General features: G+C 39.7%; 2 protein-coding genes across 2 annotated transcripts in view; both read right to left on the bottom strand.

Moving 5' to 3' along the window:
* Positions 1–661: 661 nt before the first annotated feature.
* On the bottom strand, positions 662–2,453 carry SARC_01760 (hypothetical protein). Its single transcript, XM_014304528.1, has one exon. The coding sequence runs from the start codon at positions 2,314–2,316 to the stop codon at positions 1,867–1,869; it is 450 nt and encodes a 149-aa protein (XP_014160003.1). The 5' UTR covers positions 2,317–2,453; the 3' UTR covers positions 662–1,866.
* A 3,070-nt stretch (positions 2,454–5,523) lies between these two features.
* SARC_01759 (hypothetical protein) overlaps positions 5,524–12,236 on the bottom strand; it is a 7,559-nt gene continuing 846 nt past the window's right edge. The window contains exons 2-10 of the mRNA XM_014304527.1: positions 11,791–11,960; positions 10,998–11,207; positions 10,630–10,808; positions 9,747–9,903; positions 7,887–8,053; positions 7,412–7,677; positions 6,937–7,035; positions 6,404–6,532; positions 5,524–5,739 (exon numbers count right to left, since the gene is read on the bottom strand). Coding sequence (XP_014160002.1) covers positions 5,569–5,739; positions 6,404–6,532; positions 6,937–7,035; positions 7,412–7,677; positions 7,887–8,053; positions 9,747–9,903; positions 10,630–10,808; positions 10,998–11,207; positions 11,791–11,960 — 1,548 coding nt within the window. The 3' untranslated portion in view covers positions 5,524–5,568. The remainder of the gene's footprint in view (positions 5,740–6,403; positions 6,533–6,936; positions 7,036–7,411; positions 7,678–7,886; positions 8,054–9,746; positions 9,904–10,629; positions 10,809–10,997; positions 11,208–11,790; positions 11,961–12,236) is intronic.

The raw sequence follows: 12,236 nt of genomic DNA, 5'->3' as shown, positions 1-12,236 counted from the left end.
TTATATATATATATATATATATATATATATATATANATATATATATATATAATACTTTGCTATGCAATAACGTTTAGATGGGTGTTCATTACCCACAACTAATCGCATTTAGACTTGCACGTAGGTCGAAATTGGAGTACATCTGTCTGCTTTAAATGTACGAGAACTAACTGGAGACATTCCAGGAGCAAGTCTAAGACCAAATGAAGTGTCCTCGCTTTGTCACACTCGATCTGGTTATCATCGCTGCATAGGTTGCAAACGGGGCACGTTCAACAGGTTTCATGCAATTGAAAACTTCTCAGCAACAATTGCAGTCAGTGACAACGACTGTACTGCGCACACCTTACAGAAGAAGGAATGTGTGATCTGATTTTCAAAATATAACACACAACACGCTACACCGTGAGAAACAAATATAAGTATACAAATGTGGCAACTCTTGCGTTGCATTACTATAGTGCCTTAGGCGTGTACACACTTATATTTTTCAATGGACATTGAAAAGTTTGACAAATCCCAGTGGATCTGATTGATATATGCATATGCTTACTGTCTTAGTGTGTACACAGCATAATTGTATGCCCAGCTTGTGGGTTTAGAATTGCATGATGATAATTTAGCATGGGTAACCAATGTAGTTGATGGGGTCTGCGCATCTCCGGGCTTTTCATAAGCATGTATACATAATATGCGTTTATTATTTCAGGGTGTAATCTATAAAACAGGTAGTCAGCAGATTGCTTGGCGTCTGTTGAGTGATTGCCTGCGTCCTTCAGACGAGTCTCAAGAATACGACAGGCACCACGATCTAGACCACAACTTAAACGATTGTAAACAGTTGGACAATCGCGTGCAATTGGTCAAGTCTACTCGTGAGCATGCCATCCTATTGCTTGCATAAACCACTCTTAGAAATTAAGTCACGTAAGTATATTATGTGTACAACGATTCGTGTATAAAAACATCATATTCAGCAAGGGATCAAACTAAACCAATTGTTGAACTGTGCCAATGATAGTCTATATTGTTCAACACGCTAGTAATTACATATCACGTGATCGGCTCGCGCATCATGCTACCCGCCGTTCTATTCGCTGTACCTGCTTGTGTTGTCGTCGAAGAACGGCAGTCGCAGCAGCCATCGGAGCATCATAAGTATATCATATCTTATACATATGCTGTGGTATAGAGATGAAAACTTTACTACTACATATAGGCTTTTTAGTACTCGTAAATACAAACAATTCTCCTAAAAATTCAACAATCTGACATAGCTAAATAGAACAAATTTGAGCTTTTTTTTTGGCGCTATCGTCTTTCGTAAATATATGCTTTATTTTACGCGAGTATTCTATTTATTTCTGTTTATTCACATAATTTATTCACATAACCTACTGAAAAAACTTTACCATGACCCTCTGGATTTGTCTGTCAGAAATGATATTCTCTCTTGACTTTAGCCTCTACTCAGGGAGAATCCATTTTTCATCCGGCGACAATTTCTAGTAGAGATGACCATGTATTTATATTTACATAGTGATCATAGGAACTATGACTATGTGTTTGTATCTCCCAGACTATTACAGAAGTATCAATTTTTAACAGAGACAGCTGCAAAATGGGACCTTCGGATACGTCGTCAAAGATGAGGAAGCAATAACACTTTGAAATCCGCTCAAGACTATAGATAGATGCGCAATATTACGAACACTTTATGAAGGAACAGAATGATTCTTGCTATTTAAAAAAATATGAAGTAGGGGAGGATTCCAACTCTTATTACAAAGATTTTTAATTCTAATGCGGTTGTTTTTAATAATTTTTGTTTATAGCTGCATTCATAGGAGCCGAGATTATTTTGATTTAACAAATAACGGTTAAGAAGGCCTTCTTCTCAGTGTGTTCGACGTTTCCTGGGCCCTTGGCGCGGGTGAGCTCATATCTGACCTCGTTCTTTTTGGCGTCGACTGAGTGCACCTTGAACTCTCGCGTCAAAACCACGTGCCCGTCCTTAATCTTCTCGGAGAAAGTTCTCAACAGAAGTCCGCCGTGGGAATCGCCTTCCTCGGGTGCTGGTGGTGCAACCACTTGCGTAATACCATCATCGGCCATAAGACGCTGTTGGTCCTTGTCCATGCTGTGTACACTGCCGATGATCTCGACCAAATGCTTCTGCAGGTAGTGGGTTACTTCATCGAAATTGTCAACCAGTTCTTCTTCGGCGGCGCATAGCTGCATGATCTTGGAGCAGGTGTTCTCGGCGCCCATGTCACATACGTGGTCGGACGCGCGTCTGCAGTATTTCATTGCCATCTTGAAAGTTGTTTATAAGAATATTGTTGTTTGTTCGTTAGAATGATTTGAATAGAATTCATCTAAGGGCTTTTATACGAGATAAATCAGTGAGAATGTCATGATGCAGATTTTTATATTGTAACGACATCAATGATCACAGTCTCATCATCTTCTCAAGTCTCATCAGCCACCAGCGTTCGTGGTTAAACCTTCGCATCCTGTCGCGTGGAAGGTGGAACAAAATGTCCAGAGAGTTGTCCCCTATCTAAAAGTGATCTCGGGCGAACCTGCGGAAGGTCGGTAGAATTCCTGAGCATGCGTGAAACCCACACAAAAAAAAAATTGCGGGCAGACGACTTTAAATAAAAACGAGATGTATTTAAATAATAAATAAATAACGTATATGGTGTGTACTGTGCAGAAAATCATAGAGTGTAAAAATAAAAACGAAAAAAGATTACCATGTATGTACGTACTCGAGAGGTTGAAATCCCGAAAGTATTTACTGCATTTTACAAAAATAAACGTTTTACAAACGCAAAAACGATTGATTTGTTTTGTAAGAACGATATAATAATAGCTGTGCCGATGTGGATATTTTTATAAATGAAAAGGAGATTTGGCCATGCATTTTCATAAAAAAAACATTTTTTTTCTGTATAAAAACTTGATTCTTTGGCATTCGATGAGATTTCGGAAGATTTCTCGAACCTATTTGTGTCTTTGTGCTCATGTGAGCACTGGTTAGCGGTTAAAATAAGGAACGTTCAAGTGCAAATGTCACAGATACACAGGACATTCCACATGAATCCATGGCCCCAATGTACATATCACTCGTAAGTCGTAACTCGTTTCGCTCTTGGCGTGTTCTACTTCTACTTTCTTCTCTTTAAAATCCGTGACACTATTTGGGCCATATATTCGTGAACAGTGACGAACTAACGATCACACACATATGCATCTCTTTCGCTCTCTTCGCACGCTATACACACGTACAGAAGGGCCCGAAACACTATATGTATGAACAGAGAAGGGTCCTAGTAATCGAATATTCAGTTCTATATCATCAACAGTGATATATTAGCACCCTATACTGTACATATATTGCCACGCACGATGTGCAGTCAACCACAGATTCCAGATCAGATTATGTATGATCAGGTTGGACTACGAATCGGTCGGCAACGTTGAGAAATGAATGATGGATACAGCTTCATCTCTCACGATTAGCATAAAGTACGTTGAGAAAGATACAAGCAGAACGGACGACAGGGGAGTGCGAATCAAGGAGCTGGGCGATGTAGTTCTCTGATGTATAAGGTATATATATATATATATATATATATATATATATATATATATATATACATATCCATATCCATGTACATAAATATACATATACATATACATATACATATATATATATACATATACATATACAGATACATATATATATATATATATTGTATATTGTATATGTATGTGTGTATGTGTGTGTGTGTGTGTGTATGTATGTGTGTATGTATGTATGTGTGTGTGTATGTGTGTGTGTGGGAATGCGTGTGCTTATGTGTATGTATATATATATGTGTGTGTATTCATATATATATATATACGTATACATATCTATATATATATATACATACATATATATATATATATATATATATATATGTGTGTGTGTATATGTGCATTTCTATAGATATATATGGATATGTTTGTATTTATGGGATTGTATGTGCATGCATGTATGTAAGTATATATATATTTATATTTATATATATATATATATATATGTATTTATATATAAAATATATATATATATATATATATATATGGATATGGATATGTTTGTATTTATGGGATTGTATGTGCATGTATGTATGTATGTATATATATGTCTTTGAATATATGGGTATGTATAAGTAGAAGTTTATATATATATTTATGTATTTATGTATATATATATATATATACATATATACATATAAATCTATATATACATATATATTTCTATTATTTATGTATACCTGTATATATAGTTAATTCATATATATATATATAAATATATATATATATATATATGTAACATATACATAACATATATATATATATATATATATATATATATATTATATTATATTATATATACAATTGTACGATTTACCAATATATCGATGTGTGTATGTCCGTGCGTATGAATGTATAGAATTATGTAAAAATGTATTCATGTGTTCATGCATGTTCAGTCATGTATTTATGTATGTATGCATGCATGCCGGTGGTCGGTGACGGTGTGAAGCAAATATTGAATGCTGTTTCATCGCTCACGATTAGTAGTAAGCATGTCGAGAAAGGCACAAGCAGATTGATCGGCAGGGGAGTGTGCGTCAAGGAGCTGTGTTTTTTGTATTCTAGTAGGCTATGGTTTTTGAATATTTAAAACAAAAAATATAAAATATATGTACTGTAGTAGGCATAAACGCGCCATATTTTAAACTCCTAATATGTACACGACATTTTATAACGCTATGAACCAGTGATAGTTTGATAATTGCCCTGATAACAAAACAACCATCCTGAAAATCAAAGACGTAGCTAGAACTGTCCAATTGTCTGCGGACTTTGCTCGCAAATGACCTCTTTAGCCAATAAAAACACCTTTTCGTAAAGCCCTTGAAGCGGGTGTGCGCTGCACACCCACTTGGGCCATTCATTTACGTTATGAATTACTGACAAGGATCAATCAGTCACGACTCACGAGGTCTACGACTGTCGCACATGCATACATCTGTCAGTCTTGCCATTGTTCTCACGAACCATAGGATAGGATATCATGAAATTGACTCATAAACAGTATCTCGATATATTTTATCTTAATTGTTTTGCAGGTCTGCACTGTACACGTCGTAGTCATTGTCAGCAGGTCGATTTAAAATGGGGGTTCTTCGTAGGTTTTGCAAGAGTGTCTATAGTCCAACAACTAACCAACGAGCAACGATATCACGGTCCACATACATTTTGTTTGGATTTCACTGTATTAATGCTACCGAGAAAGGTGAAATGCTGTCAGCAGTCTACCCACTTGTATTTTGTGCAGTGCCTCTTTAGTCGAAGAGCCTACTGACACAACCCGGCTCCTGACTATTACGTTTGTTCGGACCAGTGCAGAACTGAATACTCCAACAAGGGAGGAGAACAATAAACTTTTTCTAAAAATATTGGTCTTATTCATAGGTGTCTTCGATTTATCTTTTTTATGAGGCAGAACTATCCCGTAAAGTCATTCGCAGCAAATAGCTCGCCATCATATGTTTCTGCAACAATTTGTTTGCCATCAAACCACCGGCCATTGAGCGACGCAATTGCCGCCACCGTCTCTTCCGTTTGCCTGAATTGCACGAAGACTTTAATCTCTGGCTCGGGTCCTGAAAAAGTATCCTGCTCGGATATTTTCAAGCATGGCGTGCGAGTAAGGATTAAAATCGTGACAGGGATAACGTATCCTGCTTGTGTTTTGTATGAAAGGCGAGCGAGAAAGTGTCAGAGGCGTACGCACTAGTGAGTATCTCTGAGTCGTATAGTGAAGTCATTTAGTATGTGTGGATCATATCATGGCGACGGTCGAGGACGCCTAGTATGCTTAATAATGTGCTAGCAGTATGGTGGGGAATGATTGATGTGGGCTGGTAGTTTTGTTCATTATTCAGTTATACGGCAAAAGGTTCAGATTTCAAGTCACAGAACAGCATTTTAGAACAGAGTGATTGACTTGTTTATGCGATTCGGTAGCCTGGTCATGGTATTTAGTTTGCAGGCGGGTGAGGAAGCAAAATAACCGTATCATGTGCAGCTGACAATAAATGGTTTCGTCTGCGGAATAAAAACCAACTTGCTCATTCGCAGCGCAATCAGAAATTACTTGCAGCATTTAAAGAGACAATTTGTATATGATGAACCTCTATTGGTACGGAACAAGTGCGAATTATCTATTTATCATTTTCGAAATAACGGCGAATTTTCAAAACTAAACAAATAGGGCTGCGTTAATTGTCTCCCGACAAATGATGCACAGGACTCATTATGGTGCTTGTAGTGAACATACCTTGTAGAAGACCACCTTCTCAACTGTGCCATAGTTAGAGCACTCTTCCCTTATCTCCTCTTCTAATTCAGGATCGTTCACATCCTCATCAGGCGGATACATATTCTTTAGCAGCACAACTCTATTATCCTGCGTTATCAGATCGATGAGCAGTTGAATAGGGTACACCACTTCGGGGGTCTTTATGTTCTATGAATATGATAAATATATACACAAAGTAGAATCACGAACACTCTTACGGCGCAGTTGGCTTTTTCAGCGCAGCTATGACTGTGAAAGATATGTCTAAAGAAATGATAGGCAACCACTACACTAACAGAGTTTGTAACTAAAGCTGTAGTTGATTTTGATGTTATTATATTCCCTATCGTGCATCCCAGGTGTTATATAAAACATATTTTGCCAAACTCAAACGTACTGATTAGTATCAGATGCGGTAGTGTGACGATGGTGAGCGCATGTGAATATGTCTGTGCAACAAATGTACGCTTCTATAGCTCATGATAAACCTACACCAATATGTCTAGGCATACCGATTTCCTTGCCAACTTCTGCATGAGCATAAACCTTTGACTCGTTCCGGTAATCTGTATATTCTCTTCATCGTCCACAGCCTTTCTTTTATTTGACGTCTGTTGGAGCGGATTCAGACGTCGTGTTAGTAATGACATCTTGCAACCCCAGTATGCTGGAGTATTTGGTGCATAGTTAACAAAAAGAACAGGATACTCGAACACCCAATTTTGAGATAGAGATATTCAATACCCGCAAAGGAAACAATGGCTCGTCGACTTCACATTTGAATAGAAACACTCATATGACAGACCACGTGTTTATGCAGAATATATCAATGTATGCGTTTTTGTGCATGTTCAGTGTCAAGCGCATTTATACATACAATAGTATACATTTCATACACCGAAAAAAACATTCACACGCCCGTAAACACGCATTTATACACATACATCACATCAGCACGCTACACTCACACGAGCGCTCACTCCTTACCTGCTCTACGTCGGCTTCAGCGGCCATCTTGTTCGCCTTCGCTTCAATTGCAGCAGCCAGCGATCCGTCATCCGGTGCAGGGGCTGAAGTTGTACTTGTAGGTATAGCTGTAGTTGTGGATACTGGTATCGTCGTACTGTCTGGTCGGCTTGGAGTAACTGTGTTTGTGCTGGGAGTTACTTCGGGTGTGTCTGTGCTCGCGCCACCCAGGTGTTTGTTCTCTACCCGGGCCACGGCGGCTTTGAGCCTCAGTGCAGTTTCATTATCTGTATCGCGTACAACGACAAAGGTAAAGATAGGAAAAGCAAAAGTTGAGATGGTGTTTTAGGGTAATGTTGTTAAGCATTTTACTTCGGCATAACTCAGCCGTAAGTAGAGCTGACACCAACTGCACAGCACAATCAACTATACTCAAAACAAGTAAGGAGTCAAAAGCATTAATTTTAGACCTTTACAAGAGAGAGAACCCCAATACCTGTAGCACTCATCTCTTTGAGTCCGTGAGCTGTGCCTAGCAGATTGGGCATCGGCGGCGTAACCGCAGCACACACGCGTAGCAACTGACCGCCCAGATCGAACAGGTTCATTGCCGCCACGGCCGCATCTCTGACCGCAATATCCTCGTACTCAATGTACCCGTACCTGCGCGTGTGTGCACAAACGGAGTGTATACGGGACATATGCAGAACGTTGCAAGAAGGAGATAAAAGGAGGCATGTGTGAGTAAGCTGTACATGCGAGTAGAGAGCTTTCCTGTGGATAAAATTATCGAATGCTTCGATGATTAGATATAGGGAAATGCGCTACGCAAAGCGCGTAAAACAAGCAACAGCCTAAACAAAGTAAACGGGAAAACCGATCATATGTTGTTAATCTGCAACAATGAGCCTTCTACTACTGTAGCACCTTGTCATAACGGACGTTATACATTTGTGAGTATAGAAATGTGTATTTGTATCAACTTTATGTGAGAATCAATTTCTAAGTAGTATACGCTAAAATCTTGAAAGATATATGCGCATGTATGACGACATACATGTGTTGGTATGTATGCGCATGTAAAATCGTATACGCAAACTTTCTACATAAATACAACATTGCGATATGACAAACATAATCTAAAAAAATACTCTGCATACTTCCACCAATGTATATAAGGTCCTATATACATATAGGACAGTGAGAATGTAAGCATGAAGTCGCAAGAGATACCATTCATAATCCAAGATCAGGGCATACACATGCGGCCAATGCTATAAATATAAATATATATATATATACGTGACCCCGGGCTCTCAAGCGAAGATAAACATACCTGTGCAATTTTCTGCGCATGCGAATAAATATGAAAGCACATAGAAACGAATACTGGATACAACGTGACCTGGCGAATGCTTCCAATGCGTTTTTGTTTGTCTTGCACGTTATGTACAACATTCCAGTCCATATCTTCGTCCAGACAGGTCGTAATTACATCATGTACATTGTTTATGACGCTGGTATTGTTTCTGTAGCCTGCCTACATTCACATATCTGTTTATCGACTTGAATATACAACTATGTATTTACACTAACAATAGTTACAATACTAATGTGTACATACATGTGAAAATACAGTGCACAGATAGACAAAATCCTAGCATATCATTTAGAAGAAAACAGAACTGGACACAGATTCACACACACAACTGATCTCAAAGGCACAGACCCGTACATTGACCGTACATTCTATCTAGTATAACTCACGACCTATGATTCATCAGATCACACGATGGCAATGAACGGAACCTAAAACTATCGCTGCTAGAGAAATATAACTCCAGCTTAAAAGGGGAACCTACAATATATCTGCTGTGTAGGCAAAGATCACAATGAAGTAGAAACTTATACCATTTTCGCTGGGATGAGCCTGGATGGAAGACGCATCGCCCCCCTTTGACCGCGCCTAGTGTTCCGAACACCGAAGCTATATGTGATACAACACAGACAGTCACGTCCACGCACACACATATATAGGCAAAGAGAAAGAAAAGAAAAAGAAAGAAAGGAAGAGGTGATGACAGGCGTAAGTGTGGGGTATGTACACCATGTACCACAGCATGCACATAGCAGATAGTCAGCATAGGCTGAGAGATTGTGGCCTAATATTGGCTCAACATGAACTGTAAGTGACAGCACAAGACCGCCTTAACAAGATATTATTGACTACTAGAATACACTATATATTTCTAGCTCTGTCGATGTATCTGATCACAGGGCAAGTCTAGCCAGAACACACATAATTGAGCGAGCAGCCCATGATAACATAGGTAATACATGTCAATCACAAGCATACCCTTTGTGGTGGGACTTGCCCAAATCGAAGCCCAGCCTGCATTCTTTCACAGTTCCAAACGCTTCGAACACCGACTGTATGTCTTCCACTGAAAGCTCTTCGTGTACTGCAGCAACGTATAATCTGGGATGCTCGAGCGCCAATTTCTGAAGATCCTCTGCGAAGACAATTCGATGATACATAGATGAGATACATTGTAGAACTGTAAGCATACAACGGGCTGAACACAGAAAAATGCTAGACTCGAGTTGACGAATATACCATTGTAGTATCTAGCCTGCTTTTACATCTCTTAGGACGTTCGCGCAGATCCCCTTACACATACGTACAACAAGTGCGGCCACATAATCAAAGCAAACACGTAGAAGCCATAATTGGCAAAGCATGTAGGTAATCGCATATAGGAAGCAGGTGCATGAGCATCAGAATCGGTCGGTAAGAGTGCTAAAATAAAACACTTAGATCGCACACAATACGAATAAGACGCAAAAAACTCCCGTAGACGCGACTGGAATTTAACTGTTTTTTTTGCAACGTAAAACGTTATCGTTTCGAGCCAAATATCATCCACGATCACCTCCTATCGGATACAGAGGTCAATTCAATATAGACGTCTATGCAACCCCACGCGCCCCAATTCCCAGTCAGTCATCAAATACCGAGCTATGAACCCAGACCCCCAAAAATGACCTATCTATACGAAGCCAGATCAAGCTCAACTCTTGGTGAAAACCTTCACACATTGTCGCATTTGGTTCCGACTGAAAGAAACGCCAACCACACCCCATATATAGACCAATCCCAAAATCCAGTACGAATCCCTAACATTCAACCTCGCAATCGGACATACACAAATATATATATCCATGAATATGATGCTTACCCATTTGCTGCACTGCCTGTGGTGCGTTATTTGGTCGGCCCACTTTGAGGAAGCGGTCACCCATGCTAGCGCCATTCATCTGTTCCAGAGCCAGAGTCGCGGCCTCGGGGGTATCGTATTCCACAAAACAGAATCCCTTGTGTTTCCCTGTGGACACATCTCGTGACATGGACACTGATCTGCAGTTTGATCAAAGTTGTTAAGACGTAGTCAGAAAGTGGACAAGAGCAGACACTCGGTGATTGGTGCTACGACAGGCAGCCAACAGCGTGTGATCACAAAGAGCATGGTTTCAGGCGCTACATAAATTTTAAATCTATTACAATCAGAGTTGGAAACGAAGAAATAGTAAGCGCGTGTGTACTTACTTTATAGGCCCGAAAACCTTGAACTCGGCCTCGATTTGCGGCTCGTCAATATCGAAGTTTATGCTTCCAACGTATATACGGGACATGATACCTAGAGCCCTTTGTCTCGCTGCCTCCTCCTGTTGTTGTTTTAATTTCTCCGCATCCACTACCGGCGCTACCTTAGGACCGCCCCCTAGTGCGGCTGCTAATTGTGTTCGCGCGAAATTCCTTTATAATATGTGTGGGAATCAGGGATAGAGGAGCTGGTGAACAAGTGATCCATCTATAAATTGAGCAATGCTTCAAACCAGTATTTGAGACAGCCAACTAAATCCCAAGCGGTCCACAATGTTCAGCGGCGATATAAGTCGTCGAAAATCGATGCCCTTAATAAAAATAGGTATCTGCGGATGTGTTCAACTCTGAATACAAACATGGGAGTCCGTAGTCGTAAAGTATGCCAACTTGCGGCCATCATGACCATGAATGAAAAAAAAACACCATCGATGCACACATGTAGAGAACCTGGCGCCCTACAACACGACTGAACACACCGCAACGTTTGAGCCTCGCCATACTCAGTATGTTCCACAACTCGATTCGCTGTCTATCTATTATATACGAGACTTTGTATCGCTAGCATCCGCTACACAACCAACACCACAGGCACCGGATAATAACCTCGATCATAGCAGACTGCTTAAGATATATTGCTATCTCAATATAAACAGCCACTCCATAGAAAATCAATTCACTTTTACACGAGTGATGCGCTAGGCTACAGATCATTTCTGCACAAGGTATATCTTACCTTGCTTTCTCCAGTGCCAGCAGTTGCTGTGAACTGAGTACCGTGTTGACAGACGACTGTGCCAGCTGTGCGGCTTGTGCTGCAGCCTGGGCGTGAGCTTGAGCTTGAGCTTGTGCTAACGCTTGCTGGTTCACAACTGGTTGCATGCCTGGGGCGACCATTCCAGACATCTGTGGGTTTGTGTAGAACCGTATAATAATATCCGTTAACAACAATTGTATGCTTCAAAAATGTTTTTTATATTTAGTGCGACCGTAGAGTTTGAGAAAAGAACAATGTGCAAAACTGTGTCAGCGCTCCAGCTTTACTTTTGACGATGTACAATAACAATACTTATGTATACAATCGTTATATATATATATATATATATATATATATATATACAACTAACTAAATAACGTAACTAACAACTAAATAATAACTAACTAAACTAACTAACTATATAT

This window comes from Sphaeroforma arctica (genome assembly GCF_001186125.1).
Source record: "Sphaeroforma arctica JP610 unplaced genomic scaffold supercont1.72, whole genome shotgun sequence".
NCBI lineage: Eukaryota > Ichthyosporea > Ichthyophonida > Sphaeroforma > Sphaeroforma arctica.
Note: the sequence above shows the minus strand (reverse complement) of the source record. Positions and strands in the feature narration are given on the sequence as shown.

Bases quoted from the DNA above. Each gene is read 5' to 3' on its own strand.
- SARC_01760 (XM_014304528.1), bottom strand. From the start codon at position 2,316: ATGGCAATGAAATACTGCAGACGCGCGTCCGACCACGTATGTGACATG.